This window comes from Aplidium turbinatum, chromosome 11, assembly GCF_918807975.1.
Source record: "Aplidium turbinatum chromosome 11, kaAplTurb1.1, whole genome shotgun sequence".
Classification (NCBI taxonomy): domain Eukaryota; kingdom Metazoa; phylum Chordata; class Ascidiacea; order Aplousobranchia; family Polyclinidae; genus Aplidium; species Aplidium turbinatum.
This window is the reverse complement of record NC_137482.1, coordinates 17,854,997-17,875,396: the sequence shown is the minus strand read 5'-3', so window position 1 is coordinate 17,875,396 and position 20,400 is coordinate 17,854,997. Positions and strand designations below refer to the sequence as shown.

At 36.4% G+C, this 20,400-nt stretch overlaps 1 protein-coding gene across 2 annotated transcripts; it reads left to right on the top strand.

Moving 5' to 3' along the window:
- Positions 1–3,865: 3,865 nt before the first annotated feature.
- Positions 3,866–16,962, top strand: LOC145779756 (cyclic nucleotide-binding domain-containing protein 2-like). Of its 2 annotated transcripts, none has more exons than XM_082591396.1 (13): positions 3,866–4,083; positions 10,070–10,233; positions 10,385–10,455; positions 10,819–10,919; positions 11,839–11,981; positions 12,162–12,324; positions 12,844–12,998; positions 13,189–13,333; positions 13,610–13,813; positions 14,409–14,518; positions 15,197–15,322; positions 15,594–15,734; positions 15,945–16,962. In XM_082591396.1, exons 1-13 carry the CDS (start codon positions 4,023–4,025, stop codon positions 16,071–16,073), a joined length of 1,713 nt encoding a protein of 570 aa, XP_082447522.1. In that variant the 5' UTR covers positions 3,866–4,022; the 3' UTR covers positions 16,074–16,962. The 2 variants fall into 2 exon arrangements, with proteins under 2 accessions (XP_082447522.1, XP_082447521.1); XM_082591395.1 differs by having other exon boundaries at positions 14,406–14,518.
- Positions 16,963–20,400: the final 3,438 nt, after the last annotated feature.

The following is a 20,400-nucleotide window of genomic DNA, read 5'->3' as shown; positions in this document are numbered from 1 at the left end:
GGTGAAGAACTAAAAATGCAAGCTGCTGGGTACGTTACATGTTTATAAATTATGTTCTTGCTGCCTATAACTTCATAAGCAAAAAAACATTAGGCAACTCGTTCTCAGACATATTCAAAGAAAGTGCAATATTGTGGATGGGGCACTCTCTCAATGGAACCCATATGTGGTGCAAAAGCCAACAGATGTAGTCTTATGTGGGCTACAAAGTAGTATGATAGTCTAAGGATAGTTGAGCGTGCAAACCCGTTTTTGAGATGTATGTGATTTTACAGTATTTGGATCGATAACAATAATCATTGTTACTTTATGGCTCCAAAAGTAATGACGTCACGCGTGCTTCAGAGGAGGGTTGATCCAAAAAACATATCACTGGTGATTTAAAAGTACCTTCAGGTCTTTCGCTGCCATCCTTGTTGTGCGAATTATTTGTGTTTTGTATATTTTTGTTTTTTTATTTTTCTCCAACAAAACAAAAATAAACTGAACTGAACTATCGAAATCGGATACTTCTCTACTTTTTTGGGAGACTATCGAAATCGGATATTTCTCTACTGTTTTGTTTGACCATCGATATCGATTTATTCCCTACTTTTTTCAATATCGACTTGCAATCCTGAGCAGTTGGTAGTAGTAATGGTAATACTAGTATTAATTTGAATTGGTTATGAGGAAACTCTTCAGAACCAAACATTTTGTCAAAAATGCCAATGAACTGCAGGCTATTTTTCGTTTTTATTTTCTCTCAACCTTTCTTCTTCTATTTCTGCTACTTCTTCATCTGTGCATGAGTTCGTTTTGATGTTACTGCTGTGAGGCATGCAACATAATTTGTTTGTGTATAGTTGTGCACGCATGCCTGTGTAGTGTGTACGTAGCCTAACCCTAATCATGCTATTAGGTAAGAAAGCAAATGGACTTAATTATGCTCAAAAACATTTTCGTAAAAAATGAGTTTCAATTATTCTTCGTCTGGTGGCGCAAGTGATCTATTGGTGTGGAAGCTTGATATGCGTTTGAATGTGTTATGAACCGAACAAGAGCTATGTTATGAACGTTGGCGTATAGGATTTATTCTGTCTTTAACGTAGTCACTAGTCAAGGATCATTTCAATATATTTCGTTTAATGCATACATTAAGCAGAATCATTTAAAGACATGCTTACGTCATTTACGACAATTAAAAACAAAACAAGAGCAGAATACCGGTAACCAAAAAATAACAAATAACCATAACATGAGACATTTTTTTTATGAAAAGATTATTCAAAATTTGTAAATTTAAATGCTGAAAGTCGTGGAACATATTCATAATTCGTTCTTTTCTGGAAATATAGAAGTCCTTTGTTTCTTCTTGACACTCATGGAAGAAAAGCGATGTAAAAAAAGTTTCATGGTATCTTGGCATTTTCTTAATATGTTTGTCTGATGACGATATTCCATTTATAAAAATTCAGTCAGACGTTACACAGCAGCTAAAGATAGACGGGTGTTGCGTCGAGTAGCCTACCCATAACCTAGCAACAACGTCTAACGATGTTGAACCATAACAGCTTTATCCATGTGAAAATAACTTACATTGCTCGACAGCTAAGCCATTACAAAAATTATTATCAATAGGCTGCCCAGGGATATGTATCTCTGTAGGCTACCAAGTTTTAATAAAAGTTGATAGTAGGCTTGATAAACAAAACCATACAGCCTAATTGCAAAAAAATGCTAGGAACAAAAATTGAACCAGGCCATATACAATTTCACTACATTCAAACTACGCATAAATTGTAGTATAAGACAATTCATTTGTTTTTAAAGTAGACTTATGAAGTAATAAACATAAGCTCACAAAATCATTGCCGATTGCTTTATATTTTTACTTACTAGCCTATTTTAAAAGCCAATTTTCACAGCCTAGTTTAAAAGCAAAATATGTGAAATATTTTGTTTCTTCCGCCTTGAGCATGGTGCTGTGTACGACCAAACAAAAATGAGAGCTAAGCAACAAAACATGGACCCGAAGATTGTCCTTCTTGCTTTCTGGTTTAGCTTACCTCATCCAAAATCTTCATCATCATTATTCTTTGGACTTAAGTTTTCACACAATACGACAAAAGTTTCGCTAATTCAGATTACGCCAATGCATCAACATATCGGCTTTGTTAAAGTTACGGCTGATAATTAATGAAAAGAACAGAATTAGATTTACAAAAGACTGAGGCAGCACAAAGACTGTGGCTTATAGAGTGTCCATATAGCTATGCGAAAGTTCACTGACATTGGAAAGCGTAAAGCAACTTCCTTAGAAAAGCTTGAAGACTTTGTTATAGTTTTTTGAAGGAACATAGCAGAACAGTTGTAATCTTGTCAATGAAAGCTTTGTGTGGTTGACAGAGTAAGTTTAGTCTATACTGCGTAATAACGCCTTATGGCCTCATGAAAGACTGTTTACTCTTATGTGTATTGCCAATGTACACAAAACTTCATAACCGTGACTTTAATGACAAAAATCTTGCAATAAACATGAATTTAGTTTAAAGCGAAAATAAAAGTGCGTCAGTTTTACATTTGAGAACGTTTAACTAAACAACGTTAAACGAAGTAAAACTTCTATATGAGATTTACATGATGAAAAGACATAACTATGTGTGCTCTACCGCTGAACAAATTGTAAATAACCTACTCTACAGTCTACATCCTCTCAAGTAGCTTATTGAAAGTGAAAAGGCTACCACGTAAATCATGTCAAGAAAAGGTAGACGTTAGATGCAGTCTACAGCGACAAAGGACAAGGCCAGAAAAAAGTAAGCCCACTAAGGGTTGTTATAAAACCAAGTTTAGTCTATTAACTTAAAAAAAAACTTGAAGATATTTAGAATGTATGAATAGAAGCTGGATACAATTTTTGTATGCCTCTTGGTTAGACTGAAAGAGTGTAATATATCCAAAAGAAGTTATGTCAGTTCCATTACTTACTTAGCAAAGATATTAGGCTATTAAACGGAGGTCAACTGTTGACAATTTTAGTTGTGCATGCATTCATGCAGCCAGCTAAAGGTTAAAAATTTTATAAAAAGGTTGTGTAAAATTTATAAAGAAATTATATAAAGTCTTATAGCTGTAGCTATCGAGAAAAAATTATATTGTTTGCTATATAATCGTAGAAGACTAAACAAGGTATGTGAATAAACAGACAGATAGCGTGGGGGATTTTTTACAATGATGTGGTCCACTGTTGTTTAGAAAGATCAATACTGTATGATATATCTATCTGAACATCGCTTTGTCTCGGTAGTTACTGAACAGCACTAAAATTTAGAGATAAGTGAAATAGAAATAACTTGAGTTGTATATTAGAGTACAAATAAGGCCAGAAGTAGATACACTGAAAGATATGAAGAAAGTGTTTAAATAAGTGGATTAAGTGATGCTGCTTAGGTATTTTTATTCAAGATCACATTGTCAGAATTATTTTCTATGCAGTATAATTGTAGTCTTAAAACAGTCTGCATTAAATGTCAAGTCTATGACATACTTCAGGCCATTTCAATAGGCTACATATTTGAGAAGATAATACGAGACCAAGGAACTTTCAGAAATATTTGATAAAACTACCATTCAACGTTTTATAGGCAGAGAAAACTTTTTCTCGAACTGTAGAAAATTTCATGATCAGATCACCGCTTCAATGCGTGAGGAACAGAAATAAGATCTGATCATGAAATTTTCTACAGTTCGAGAAAAAGTTTTCTCTGCCTATAAAACGTTGAATGGTAGTTTTATCAAATATATTTGAGAAGCTCTTTCTGAGAAGCTCTTTGAAACAAAAAATAAAACTTATTTTCAACTTTCAACTAGGCCTATTTATAATCACACAAATTTTCATACATTAATCGATCAGCATTCTTGATGCTTCAGAACCATTAAAGAAGTGAAAGTTCATCAAGCCTATTGTAGTTGACAGCACGCTGACAGATTCAAAGCACAATTACGATGACATATGAAATATACAACAACATTTGACCACTATGATGAAGTTACAAGTTTCTGGCAGACGGCCTTTGGAAAGAAGATCATCCACCACAAAAGGTTGGTTTCTAAACCTCGTCGTCATTGTGACATTTTTCACAGATTCGTTTTTTATTTCATGAGAGCTTAGCCAAAAACAACAGTCTTTCAATAGACTAAGCTGCAATCGAAGCCGAATAAAAGAAAAATTTAAATTCTCGGTTGATTGTATCAATATACCGCTCAACAATTTATCATGCTACAGAGTGTGAAAATAAATTTGTTGTGTTTCAATATTATATTCATCATCTTGTCTTCTTTATTATAAGCAATACAAATTCTATACTCGGCTGTTCTGTTGCAGCCAACAATTAACCAACCAAACATTCTCAGTTGCATGGCTACATAACCAATAAAGTGACATCAAATGATGTCACGAGGACGTAATATTGCACTTCACTGGATCATGGGATGATCCAAAACGAGACAGATTTTGAGACATAAAACACAAAAGGCTTAAAAAAGTACACAAGCAAAACCAGTTTTCAAAACAACTTTCAATGGTGTTATCACAAAAGCATAATCTTTTGCTGAACATGATGATAATACAGTGAGTGGTTGCTTTGAGTACGTACTGGTAATAGCTTACGTTCTTTTTGATTACTGTATTTCCAATATTCGATGGATTTATTTCAAATACTAAGTAGGCTACAATTTAAAAAGTACCGTACAATTTATTTAAAATACTTGAGCACTGTATAACAAGGGCGATATTCTTTCAGTCTACATCGGTCAATCACCAACAAACAAAAATTATTTAAAATACAGCTTACTCGTTCAATAACATTCAAATATTTTAACAATATCACGTGTATGTGACAATGTGGGAAAAGTTTGGTAGACTTTTTAACATTGATTGTGGCATGACACATGAATGGGTTTGTGTGTGTGCTCAGCTTGTATTGGCCTTCAACTTATTGAGGCTGGTTTATTGTCAATGCTGTAGTATTTCAGCTAAATGCCCCAGACAGCAAAATGTGTCTGCGGACGTTGAATCAATGTAAAAATGACACAATTTGCTGTCTGGGGCGCTGTCGGAGTTCCCACTTCTTTTATTGTTGTTTGGTTTACTTTTCTTTCTCAACCGGTGGCGTTCTTTGTTTCTGTTGATCTCTGTTATTTCAAGGTATCAGGCACTTGATTTGTCATTTTTGCTTTGATAACTGGCCAAAGCAATTCCTTTTATTCTTCCTTGATATTTGACTTACGACCAAGTTTGCAGCGTCAAGAACCTCAAATTTGATTTGGCAAAACGATGTTGTAATATTGTTCGTTAAAAATATTATTATAAAAATCTACAACTACAAAATAAAAAATAGAGGATTTTTTGATGTTAATATAGCAGTGTATCAACGTCTGTGCAGGATATGCGTGTATTTTAGGCATATAGTTCATTAGAATTCACTACATGATGGCTGCACTAGCCGGGCAATATCACCATCATACCCAAAGCGCTGCATCTCCAACTTCTGGTGTGGCAGTTAAACCCATCACACCTAAATCGGGGGAACGGGCCAGACATGTTCGGTTTTCTCCTTCTCTGGCACCCAATGAAATATCACGAATTGAAGATCAAAATCTTCTGCATGTTGGTGAGTTTGTGAAATCTCGACATTCTTTGATTAGGTATATTGGTACAATTTTGATTGTTTTCATTGTAGCCTATGTGCACTTGTGCAGCCTATACTGTTATTCCATTATACAAGTGCTGTTTTTGAGATAACATTACAACATTGACTGCAGTGCTTTTCAAATCTTTTTTTTACGATGCAGTGCTCAAATCTGGATGATTTTGCGGCACAAATTTTTTCTGATCTTGCAATTAAAGTTGCTTGTTAAAACCCAGCTAGCAAAATTGGTACTTTTTACGCTGATTCGTCAGCAGACGTTGAATCGATGTAAAAATGAAAGGTTTTGTTGTCTGGGTAGCTGGGAACACGCTGTATGGGAGAATGTCGAGCCACACATTTCGGGAAAGCGTGATACGTTCGATAAATGGTGTCATTTAAAAAAAAAAACATTTATAGGCCTACGGTGTATTTTGTTCTCTGGTTTTCATTTCAACCATTTATTTGGACATATCATCTTATTTTTAACATAGGCCAATGCATTTTAGAAAAACAGAAAATATAAAGGAAACTTCACTCCGATGGAGGGCGTGCGCCTGCCTACGCTTGCTGGTTATAGCCAATTGGTTGTCACTTGCAGTAACGTTGACAGGGAGATCCAGAGGGTACTTTTGGACCTGGGCTCAAGATAATTTTAAGGGGCCGGGAACCTTTCCAAGGGGCCCGGAAGCATGAAGAAACCACATTCTTCAAATAGAATGTCTTTTTCTTATAAATGTCCTGATTTGAGGCCCAAGCATATCATTGGTACTGGGCCCAAAATATCCTCTCAATGGCCCCAGTCACTTGTCAGTTGGTGCCGGTCTGGCGAGGCTGTTTGCAAGTTGTAGCCTACGCTTGCCAGCCTTCTGTATTTGGTCTGATATGATGAATTGTGAGTACCTTTTTGTACTCCTTCTGTGACCACAAAAGGAAAAACACACCGACTTCTGTTTGTTGAGTACGTTTGTTGCCTGGTTAGCACATCACTGTACGAGATGACAAATAATGTTATTCTAGAATTTAAGAGATGAGAGGCACCAGTGAAACCACTCATAAAGTTAAGCCATCCTTAAGTTACCTGATTGCTTGTTTACCAAAGCGTGCAGTTACACAAAATCGCGCGCGCAGACTTTCTTTCTGAGTGCTCTTTGCGGCACTTCACTCAGCTTGACTGTTGCTATGGGCACTGACCAGCTCCAGAGTTTACAACCTATATCAGCCTTTCTTAAGCTTTTAAGACTCAAGCCGAGGCCAAGCACATCTGCAAACACATCTTGAAAGTCTAGCAACCACCTAACTGTCGCTAACACCGGACTACGACAGAGTAGGCCTATATTGCTTTAATGAAGATGATTCATGATCATTGATCAGTAGCGTTAACAGGGAGGTCCAGAGAATAATTTTGAACTCGCCCGGAATGATTTCAGAGACCCGTAACCCCTAACCATACCAAGGGGGGCCGAGAACTTGAAGAAATTATCTCGTATACTTTGGATGTGGTGCATTTTTCTTAGAAGTGTCTGGATTTGGGGCCCGAGGATTTCATTGGTACCGGCCTAAATTATGCTATTCACGCTATTGTTCATGGTTGACATTTCACTGTAATGCTAGCCTTGCTAGGTATTTAGCACTTTACAGTAACCCCTAAACTTATAACATTGATTTCAGCACCTCGGTTGAGAAACGTTAGCCTGTTTGACCAACAGTTCAAAAATTTAAAAACTTTCTTTTCAGAGGTCTACCACTCTAGTAGGCTGCAGTGGAAATTTCTTTTTTTATTAATAAATTGTTGAAATTTATTCTTTAGCTTTGAGTTGTAAAACTTTGCACGTTATTGCAATATTAAAATTATATTGCAATAACTTATGTACATTTGGGCTAAGAGATTTACAGTAAAACTGTCTTTTAGCCTATACGGTACATTGTTCGGCCTGAAACAGCCTGTCAACAAAAATATTTCTTCTTATAAACCCTCCGAAGCAAGTTGGTTGTTCTGAACAGGGATTTGTCAATTAACAATCAATTGGCTTGATTTTGTAGAAAATGGTAGCCTAATGTTTAAGTTAATCTAACACAATTTTGTTTTAGAAATTGATTTATCAAAGTAAAAAAATCAGCACTGCAGTAGTGGCCTCCATGTGACGTGGATGTTATTTACGTCAGCTAACCTCATTTTTTCAGCCTTTTTTGAAACGGAATTTAAACAAACAAAACTAAGTATCAAATTTCCTTAAAAAGATCTAATGCAGGTTTTCTCAATAAACTTATTGCCTCTTATTGTCGTATCCATTCCAAGCATAGGCCGATGGTTGAGGATTCAGACTAAGGATCAGCGGACGGGAAGGCAAAGAAACCAATCTTCGTGTCAAACCTGCACTTTTTCGAGTTTTGTACCAGGGGTCTCACAACTCGGCTATGCAAACGACGGCAATTGGTTTTGACGGATAAAACGATAATAAAATTATAACAAAATTGTGTTTTAAAATAGGCCTAATAGGCCAATATTTTGCCAGATAATTCATAGTGCACAAACTTTCAGCAAAATTATATCGCACAATGATTTTTTTTAATGATTTTCTTTGCAAATTATTTTGAAGAGGTGTCCGAAAGTTTATATCAAAGCAGTAGGCCTACTGCTGGTAAATGCTTTTGGGCGTCGTCGTTCAACTCATCGTTGTTTATTGATTTCTATTGACAAGTTTCAAATGTCAATTTCTTTTGTTTCAAATCAGATTGTTCCATCCCAGTTTAGTTTACCACCAAACAATAAATCAAACAACCTTTTGTAAATAAAGTTTTAACAAAAGAAGCCTTTGTATTAGTTTATGAACAGTATAAAATACAAGGATCAGAACATAGCCTACACTAAATATACTGTAGCTCGTTGCTACTTTCCTAAACACCTCGACAGCATATCTTACCCTTATTGGGATTCTCCAATGTTTTTCTTTTTCAAATACTATCAAAACATATGTATAAGGTACCAAATGGTGCCCAATAAATTTTATCAAAACAAGATTGCCTTTATTGTTGTAATTTATGTGGTCGAAACGAAGTTTAGCCTACTTATTGCTTTCCAATTTATCCGTAAGCTTTTATTTGAGTTCGGCACCAAAATTCACGAAGCATTACTTCTAACCCAGGGCTCAACAGGCAGTTGTTTGCCCACGGAGCCTCGTATGGCTTAACGATTTTCAACTAAATTACTTTCTGGCATTCTTTATTTGAGTTTTTAGTTTTAGTTACAAAGTAGTTTTGTTGTTTCTTTTTTGAAATGCTTTTGTTTTGTTGCCTAATCTTTTCTTTGTTATTTCATGTTTGAAGAATGCAAGTTTCCATCTTTGAACCCGCTTTTCGGCGTAATACTGTACTGTATATTCTCTAGCATTTCGTGTTTAAATGTAAATCAATTTTTTTGAAAGCTTGGCAAGGGCTATTTGCATAGCCAAAAACGTTCGCATTTTTTATTTTTCTTTGTATTTAAGCGATATCCTGATGAATGTGTTGCGCTTAGTTTCGTTTGCAGAACAAAATATTCAAAATTCGTGGAATGTTCGAGATAGGCCTAGTACTGTTTTGACATTGCAACATAGCATACAAGACAGCATGGCGTTTAAAGTTTAATAATTTTACGTATCGAAAGTAAATGAAACCATCCTTTGTTTGGTATGCATAGCTGGTTATTGAATTTGAACTTTCATATATCGGTTTTAACTTGTATTTCGCCAAACTTATATTGGCTGCTGACCTGCTGTGGTCTGCTGACGTGTGTCAATGATTACCTGTTGATTGTTCACTACATATAAAACATCAACACATAACAATAACCCGTCTCAAGTTTTGCGTTGTAATTTGCTTCATTAATGTTTACCATCGACTTTTTCCGGCTCAAGTCATATTCTGTCGCTTTGATGAAGAAATATGTAAAATAGGACCACATATCTTACCAACATCACTGTATCATCTGATAACTCTTCAACTTGCTGATTAATTTTTAATAGATGTGTTACTGACGGTCAAACCCGAGATAAGCTTTATTTGCATCGTCTAAAAAGGCTCTAATAAGCCATGTGTATTTCTAATGTGTTCATTCAGCTTTATTGGTTACTTGTAAGCTTGAATCAGTGTGAAAACGTTCTGTTTCAAATTCACAACTAAACGAAATGTTTTGAAGTATTTTCAATTTTTTCTTTGTAACATGTAGCCTAGGCTTATTGGGCATAGCCTATCAATTAGTTTTAATTTAATCGTTAAATGTTTAGTTGTAAGTAAATAAAAAATATTTATACGATTGTTTGTCATTTGTTTTTATTAACGTGTCAATCAAACTAAACAACTAAAAATTTAGCTCATAGGCTATGTCAAAAAGAATTCGTGATAATGCTTTCTTTCCACAGTATCTGGTGAACCTCATCGCCGTTCTGTTCCCAACATCCATGGAACATCTCCACCAGCAAGAAAAACTTTCGCTCAGATTGCGAAAGGGACGAGGAGAGCGTCAATGTTTGGAAGAAACTTCAACCTTGCGACCACAATTGCCAAACCTGTGACGTGTATCCCGGTATGTTTGTGGGGGTTTTCGAGTAAAACGTGTAGGCTATTGTCATATACTGTAGTTTTAAGGTCTCGTTATCAACAACATAAAAATATATCGCAACCTTAGTAGTTCCAGTTTAAGGATAACCTTGTTATGATTATTTCTTATGTTTCAGCCAATTGTAAAGTTTCGTCGTGGTGCCAGAATTGTTCGCCTTTTGTGCATGGTTTGCCTTGCTTGTAAAAAGTAAGTGGTTTACAGAAACAAATCTGCTTCAACTCAATCGATAGGTTGCTGACTGTCGCAATATTTTTTTTGGATTCATTCTGAGGTTAATTTTTTTTATCTAAATCTTATCTGTAACACCTATGCAGATTAAATAACTTGCTCTTGGGGTGTTGCTAAAAAATTTACCCTGAGCAGTGAGCAGCATATTTTTTTTCATAAAGTAAAAATATGAGTAGGCCTAATTGACTAACGTTGTTGGCCTAGGCTACTTGTTGATGTTATAGATACAGCAGCAGTACTGCAGTTTTAAATGTGACAACATTACAATTTTTTTAACTTTTGAGGAACATCAAGGTTACATTCTGCTCTTTACTTTTCCAGAAGTTTAAGTTATTCCGTGTCCCAAAACAGCTGGGTGGCTTTGAAAGAAGCGCTCTTGCGGGAAAGTGATGTTAGCAAAGAGCAAGAAAAAGAGAAGAAAGGTTCAAAGTAGAAAAAAATATTCTCTAACTTCTTCCCTGGAAACATAGAAATATGCTCGCACAATTATAGATGAACATTTTGAATAGATTGTGAATCACAAAACTTTGTCGCTACCTACGCTGTGCGTAGGCTATACATCTATATACTTGCTACCACATTTTACAATTTTCATTGTATGGGCAAAAGTAACATAATTGGTTTATTGATATGGCGCTTGAGCACAATCAATTATATAATTGAAAATATGATAATGAAGAGTGGCTTTCGTAGACCTATCTATGCTGCGTTTAAGCTTCACCATGGCCACCTGGAGATGCGGCCTGATTTGTCACATTTTGCAAATTTTGATTACAGCTACTGCTAGTGCTTGACTGAAATTTTTTGAGATGTTTTTACTTTTTGCTGTTTCCAAATGACATAAAACTTTTTTGTTGCCTTGGGGAAGCAGTAGCAAATGAGAAAAACTAAGTTGAAAAACGCAAAATCAGACTGTTATTGAAAATTAACAGTCTGACTAAAATCCTCGAAATCAAATTTTCTTTGTTTTTCAACATGTGAAGATGTTAAAACCTATTGTGTCATCTGGGGAAAAGAATAAAGAAAGGGTAAAAATCTAAGTTTTAGAAAAATTTATTTAAACGTTCGCCCAAAGTTAGAAAAACCTGGAAATTTCTGCAAAATGTGACAAATCAGGCCGTATATTTAGGTGGCCATGGCTTCACGGTAATGGTTGTGGTAGCAAAACATGTAAAAATTGACAATAGGCTATTTTCCTTGGCCGATTTTTCCAATTGTATAATTAGGCCTATTACGTAAAAAAAATAAATTGTGTGCACAGTGACTTGTGATGCACTTTGCGTGCGAGATACACTGCAATTTAAAGTTGAAATATTGTGTTTACACGGTTGATTTTGATAGGATTAAACACAGAAGATCCGGAGTTAACGTTCGACTTGAGCAAGTTTAAAAAGATATCGAAAGATCATGACGAGATGCCACTAAAGATCAAAGAGCTTTTGAGAAAAAAAGTAGAAGAACGCACAATCGAAGAAAATTCAAATGTAAGCTTTAAAATACAAATTATTGCGAAATAATAACTAAAACATTGCGACCTACACCGATTATTATCGTAAAAATGTATTCATAGATCTGTTATTAGTGCAACGCAAGAGCTCCGTCTTAACCAAACGTAGCTTACTGTAGGGCTTTAGTAATTCGTGTATATTTCATGTATCTCACAGATAATGCGAAGCATGCAAAAGCTAGAGGTTTTTGCCCGCTATCCTATTTCAGTGCAAAAGCGCTTGTGCGCAAAAGCTTGGCTGGAAAATTTTGATGCAAATCGAGTGATTTTAAGAGGAGGACACAGTGCAAACTGCTTTTATTTTATCATCAGTGGAAGATGTAAGTCCATTGCCATTTCGGCTTGATATTAAAATTTAATGCAAAACAGTGTCGGCTGCATAGCCGAGTGGTGAGAGCCCTGGAACGGCAATCGACAGTCGACAGAACCTGGAACGGCAATCGACAGTCGACAGAACCAGGTCGCGGGTTCGACACCTCTCAAAGAGCATGCTTCTGTGTCTTTGGCAGGATACTTAAAGGCATGCCTGAAGGTGGACATGAAGATTGGCTTCCTTGCTTTCCCGTCCACTTAACTTAAATCTTCAACCACCACGTGTAAGCCTGAATACGACCGAATTTAAAACAGGAAACTGATAGAACTGGCATTAACCTATGCAGCATTTTTTTTGTGGCAAACGCTTTCCCAAGTCCATATCAACCGTAGCCTACTCCGTACAGACAGTACACACTGCCTAATTAATTATCTTGCTACTACGGGAAACAACCTCATCCAAAGCGAACACAATGATTGCAAAAATTATCAAATTACTCAGTATCTAACGGTTTTATATCAATTAGTGGTGTCAAATGAAGAAGAAGATCAAGGCCATACAGTGACTACTCTGTTGAAGCGAGGAGACAAGTTTGGAGAGGAAGAGCTAGCACTTGGAAGCAAAAGAAAAGCAACCGTTATGAGCCAGGATGACGTTGAGCTGTTCGTTATACATATAGATGTATGTATGGTATTCTATTTAATATGTTTTTATGATCATTTTTATTAGTTTAACTATAGGCTTGGTTTTATGACACAGAATAGACATTGTAACTTCATTAATAACTTCACCTTTGAGTACACCTATTAACTATTACTTAAATTGATATGTTTATTGTACTTCCGCAATCTATCAGTAAAATATTTTTTAGGATTATAGAGATATTTGCTTGCGAAAAGGTGACAAAGATTTTCACAATCTGCAAATTTGCAAAACGAATCCTGTTTTTAACCACTGGCCGATACAAAAGTTGATTGACAACCCTGCGTCGTGGACCATGCAAAATTATAAATCAGGTAGCCTACCGGCTTGAAGTAGACTACAAAATTGCGCAAATAAACTCAAATAGATTACGCATGCTTAATTATGTGTAGGCTACACAAACCTGCTGTGCTAATTCAAATTTAGCAGCCTACACTTTTCTAGAAACATAACCTGCGAGTGTTTATACAGCTTGCTTTATGTAGGTATATTTTTAACACTAGTAAAAGTAATACCCTACATCTTTTACTTGCTTTCCAACACAAAAACAATCCTTCTGGCTCTTATTTAAAACCACAATTTTTCAAAAGGTTCGCTGATCGTCGAAGACAGTTCTAGAACTGAGTGGGTCTACGTAATCAAATCTGGACAATGTAAAGTCTTGAAGTGCATGAAGCCGAGAGAACCCGAAAATGATCCGTCACAGGTCAAACGATTTCTCGCAAAACAAGCCAGAGACAAATTAATCAAAGAAATCGAATCGAACAATGTACAAACTGCTTCTAAATTATACGGTATGCGTCTCAGCTATCTTACATATCAAAATATTTTTATGTAGCCTAATTTCTATCATCTTTTCATGGTAAGGTTGCCTAAAGATGGTCCAGTTGTTGATTCCAAGTGTCCGGGATGAGTGAATAAGGTTCTTATTCAACCCTTCTTTCGGCATTAAGGAGAGTAGGGTGGCCAAGTCCTTTCTATCGGTCGCTATTTCTTCAGCAACTATGCCCAACCAATTTTTTATACCCTGGGTGGAGGTGAGCTGTGTTTATCAACAGCCAGCTTAAGCCGGGTGTCGAACCAGGCTTAAATTATTGAAAAGCCAAAACTCTATCCGCTTAACCACTCCTTTACCATTATTGAACAGATTAAACGTGAGTGGACCATGATTGTGAGCCTTTCGACCGGGGTAAAGGAGGCAGTTAACACGGCCTGTCCAGACGGATCAACCATGCGTTTAATTTATCCCGGAAAAGTGGAAAATATATATATATGTACCTGTAGACGTACAACATGCAAAATTATGTGACCTATTAGAACCATCAAAACAGACCTTGGATAACTTAGTTTCAAGGCATTAAAGACATTTCTGTTGCATTAAAACAGGAGATGATGACGACGGATCAAGGTTAGCTCCTTCTTCAACTTTTTTTACTACACCCTTATCAAGACCTCAAACCTTTGACAATCCTGATCCTGCCGCTCAGGCTGCTCTCCGGGTAAAGCAATTTTTAAACCGAGACGTTTGTCTGTGCCGGTTATAATTCAGTAATTTTGCACTTATCTAGATAAAAATATAAGTATTTCTATTTGAATGAGTGTTGTGCCTGATGATTACACCTAGAATGAAACTTTAGGTAGCGCATGACTTAGCCAGTTTAGTTTTTTTGTAAAAAATATATTTATAATAAATAATATATTTATCGACATGCTTTGCTTTGTGTTTGAAAATACAGTCAACAAAGTTCTAATTTATATAGCGTAGACTAGGCCTATAGTCAACACAGATCTAACTTATCCTACGCTAATTTAATCTACGCTGCATCATAAGACCTCAAATTAGTGTGAAGACATTGAGATTGCTGATATTGCAAATACCCAAGTAGCTTTGTAAACAATATATTGTGAAATGTGAAACATTATTTTACCCAATAACAAATATAGACATGCCAGTTGCATGGGCAAGTGGTAAAAGCCTTTGTGGTATTCGAAATAGCGTCTGTGCGATATCGCTTGAGCACCAGCTCTGTGTGGAAATTTACCTAATGAAATGCATGCAAGTGGGCACTAAAATTGCCTTTCCGCTTTTATCTACACTAGACCTACAGTGCATCTTTATCCACTTAGTGTGAGCTTAAGAACAAGATAGAACAAACTAACTGCTATTTTATTCACAGGAAGCAAATCGCATACAAACAGCACCAAACACAGCAAACTTTCCTTTCTTGTCGTCGCTGTATGGGACTGGGCTGGATCAAGTTGCATACGTAGCATTGGAAACACTAAGCGCTGGAGACAGTTTTGTACGTAATTTTTAATTAGGTTTTCAAGAACGATTGTGTGTTTAAGCTAGAGCTGCGTACTCGGTCGATATTTATAATGAGTTCAAATTAAATTTGGCAGTTTTGGACATTAAGCTGTAGCCTACAAACGCTATGGAGTAAAATTCAAGCAAACGCAATTTAGGCTGCTCAAGCAAAAGATTGAAACAAAGTTTGCCTTAATAAAGTTTGGAGAATTGGTGCCTATTTACCAAAGACATATTTTATAGTGTTAAAACGTTTACAATTACAGGGATTCCTTGCTGTCTTGCCTAAAGAGCAACGTGGTACCAGCGTCAGTTTGATCAGTTGTGGAGCAGAAGTAATTCAAATCAACAAGAAATTTTTTCAAAAATTTGCTGATGAAACGGTGTACAGCTTGATCAACATGAAGGTAAACCTAAAATTGACTCAAGAAAGTTGAATTTAAAATCTAAAGTTTTAAAAAGCGGATTTGTGATTTCGCTTTTAGTTGAGAAGTTTGTCCGCCAAATTGATCGATGCTGTTCCACTGATGGTAGTTTAGCTTATTATCATGTTTTCAATAAGCATAAGCATTAAGTTAGCTATCACACAAAAATTTCACAAATGTGTTGCTTTTCAGTTTCCTCCCTTTCCAAAGCAGAACGATATCCTAAAGAACTTGAAGCAATCGTTTGACTGGAAAGACTACAAAAGACGAACGACTGAGGACGCTCTCGGGCACCTTTTCCGAACGCAACACAAGCCATAGCTTCGCAAAACAAAAAATAAAACATCGAGAATAAAATACAGTTATTAACTTAATCGTTCAATAGAATATGACGTTAAGCATGGCAGGGGCTTTCATCAAATATATTTTCTAGGTGCTCACCAGTTCGGCGTATCCTTTCTTAGAAATGCTAATCTTAATGCCATTAAATGGAAGCTGGTAAATTTGGAAAAATAGAAACATGTAACACCGATGTCTGCACATTTAGGTTTACCAAGGTGAGATGTAGATCGACAGATTTTTTTTCTAAAAATGATTGATGAAATAAATTGATAACTAACCAGAAATAGGAACAGCGGCAAGGTGATATAAAACCGCTACCGAATGTAACGCCATTCTTTCTTCACAGTCATAGTTATCTCAACAACTGCGGCTTGTTGTGTTTTGTTTGTTTAAATAGCCTATTGTTTACAGAAGATTTTTTATGATTAAATTATTTAATCCAGTTTTAGAGATATTAAAACTTTGCCAACGCTTTTATTTTGTGTATATTTTTGAAAAGCACTGTGATCTCATAATAATTTAGCATGATATTAAAACATTATTTTGTTAGTTGAATTACTGCAAATCGTTTTTTACATGACTGGTTATGTCATTTGTAATAAATTGTCAAACTACTTTGGTCACTTTCAGTCAGGGAATTGGATGGGATGGAAGGCATATTTTGCGATTGAAGATTGAAAATGTCAAAGATAGAATGGGATGGAAGATTTGGATGATAGAATGGAAGGCAGTCTTCCATCATCCATCTCCTCAATTTCATCATTAGCTTGCTAGCCTAACACGGTTTAAAACATAAAAAAATGTTAAAATAACTTGAGTAAATGTTGCCGTTGATTATGTTTCTTGAATTAAACTTAATTCGATTTTCGGTTGGTATTGAACCAACGCGAGTGTTGCCGGAGGGTTGTTCGAAAACGGGAAGCCTACAACATTCACATTGAAACAAGCATCCTCGTAAGTAGCCTATCTTACTTTCACTTCACTCATTTAAATGCATTAAATCGCTCTTGAATCATTCTATTTGTGTGAAAATGTGTGCGTGTGTGTGAAACTTAAACAATCAATCAAATAGTTTGAGAAACAATATCATTATGTGGCAGCAAGCAGAGCGCTTTGAAAACCAAAGTGCTAACTGTGATAATAATAACGAATCAATCAATCAAGTTTATTTTTAGTATAGCTTCACATAGCCTATACTGGCATGACTACTGTAGCCTACATTTGACAAAAGTCCGAGACAAAACTATACTAGGCTATATCAAATCATGACCAAACACACAGCCTACCTATTATTATCCACATATCGAAGCTACAACTGGGAGGCACCAAAAAAAACATGCGCTTATATAAGACAAGGTGCCACCACAATATAAATAAAACGATACGGTAGAATAGAAAGTAAGCGTGCCCCGCTACAAACTCTAAACACACACGGGACAGAAATCACCGTGAAAACAGGACACATAAGCGCAGCCAGGGATGAAGGAACCATTTTAAAAGTAGGTAGGCCCAAAGGCGTACCAGTCAAAGTTAATCAAACTTCTGGGGGGCTTCGCCCCCCAGACCCCCCATAACATTGCTGCATTCCTAATACTTCAAATCGTTTCAACATTGTGTTTTCATGATTGCCTTTTGTATCCTACCAACCAGCGAAACATTTCCTTTTTTTGGGCCAAACAAATTACAAAATTGTTAAATTGCTCTATAGTGTTGTACAAAATATGGCGATGTACACACAAATAAAAAGGCCAAATACACACACAGTTATAATACCAACCTGGGTGAAATAATCTGCAGCATTAGCCTACACAGTAGGCCTACGTGCATCACGGTGCATGTACTGCATAATATGCAATGAAAGCCTATCATTGTTTTAACCTTAGAGTACAATTAGATTGATTTATAGATTACTCCAGCAATCACACGCAACCACACCCATACGTGCTGCCCATCAACAGTGGGCTCAACAGAAAAGCTTGAAGATTAGATTTCATCATTGAGCTATCAAAGATAACACAGGCAAGAAATTTTTTTTTTAAAGGCACGGCATGTTAGAGTCATTTTAGGGTATTTCGAGGCCCCTGATTCCGAAAATGCACTTGTTTTTTCGAATTGGCTCTAGTTTTTGAGATAGCCTACAGCAAAAACTTTTTTTTTTTGCAATTTTGAGCCCCAATAGATTTAACGTCGTGTCGTTTATTACACAGACAAAACTGAAAGTAATCCCAGGCACATTTCTGAGTTGTATAAACGTTATTTGGAACCAATCACGTTGATTACAACCCAAACAAACGGCTATTTAACGTTTACTGGCCTAGTAACAATCAAAATACGACGTGAAGCAAGCCTTAGGATACAAGATGTAAAATATACAACGTGTGCTTTGCGTTAATATATTTGTTGACTTCAACAGTAGCCTATCAGACTTACTAACTATAAGCTACTAAGTACAAACAAAAGACATAGGCCTACAGTGTTTTGCTTAACAAACTAGACGAATAAGCAAAACAAAGCCATCAATGAACAAACGCAATTCTTTATTATGGTAGGCTTACCATAGCCTACTGAGCGACACCCATCAAGGTACGAAGGCCATTTATATAATTACAGAATACAAAGTTGTGTTCTTCAATAAAGTAGCTGCTTAAAATTTTATCCTTGTTACGGAAGAACGTAGCCTAATCTTGGTTCGAAATTCAATTCCTGGTAGTATCGAAAATTCAAAAAAACTACGTGCATTTTACGAATCAGGGCCCCTGAAATACTCTAAAATGACTCTCATCTTTTGTGCCAAATTTTTTTTGTTGGCCTGTGCAATCAAGCTATAGTGTGTATCAAATCAGTAAAGATCTGTAATTTGCCGTTTTCGCTACCTTTTCAAAGAAATTTGGCTTTCAAAAGTGGGTGGGCCAGGCCCACCCAGAAAATAAAGTAGGTGGGCCCAGGCCCACGAGGCCCACGTCGTGGTTCCTCCATCCCTGAGCGCAGCCAATCCTACGCTCCACCAACCTGCAAAAAACATATTAACGATAGGCTATACACTGGGAGGCATCAAAAAAACAAACAGTCATCTGGACTAAATGATATGCCCCTGATGTTTCACATGAATTGACAAAGCACTTAAAACAGCCACTACAACGCATTCCATCTTGTTGCGATCTTTGTATAACAAGTATTGAAGTTGCACCAAAACAAGACTACATAGGTCTATATGCTGCAGGTCTTTCTAGTTTAACTTCGAACACCAGAACCTATAATCCTTAAACAAATAGGCAATAGCCTACTGATGTTAAATGTTTAGCTCAAATTTACTGTATAGGCTATTAAGCTAGGCTACTTGTGACATATAGAAAAAAAATTACAGATAGATGAACACACAATAGGTTTGCAGTTTGCTCAATGGCTGTTCAGATCATATCAAAATAGACTAATTTGATAAGATATAAAGAGTCACTGAGCAAATCAAGCCTGTGGTTTATATTGTCTAAAAAAAATTGAACACCTAAAAAAGTGGACACCGTAAGCCACTGTAGCCTATATCACGCAAGCTTTTTCAAGCGAAACCCTAGGCATCTTCTTGAGGCCCACAAGCCAGGGGCGCCGGAACGGTTTTTGACTGGGAGCAGGGCCGGATTAACCATTAGGCTAATAAGGCTATAGACCTAGCCTTAGGCCTTGGGAAAAATTCGGCCCTCAATTTTTGTAAGGCTGATAGTGATAGGCTACAGATCCAGTACCAGTAGCCTACAGTACAGTTTTTGCTTAAAAACGAATGACTGAGTCAATACATATGAAGAGCCCATTTCCAAAACTACGTAGGCTCAACTTTTACCGAAATTGAGCAGGGCTTTTCATCCTTTGGGGTCGCGAGCCGTTTATCGGAGGTTTGCGAGGCGCTTGAAATTCCAATGCATTGTTTTCAATTCTTTTTTGCCAGAAAAGACTAAAAACTGTGTTTTTTTCGCAATCGCCCATTCCTCATACTTGAGGTTATTATATCGTTTAAGCTTTTAGATCAGTGGTTTCCAACCTTTTTTTAGCTGTTACTCTAATCTCCACCCTGAAGTGAGCGAATTACCCCCACGATCAATTTTCAAAAACAAAGATGTTTATTGCTATGTATTTCAAAGGGCTAACTATGACAATCAAAATGTAATACAATATTGAATACAAGATAAAAATGCATGGTAAACATTCAATGCGAAGGTTGGGCCTGGACTTCAGCCGCCAGCTTTGTAATTCTGGGCTTTGTGGTACTGAGGGCGATTCCTGAGTCGCTTTTAACATCCAGGCGATTGCGCTTCTT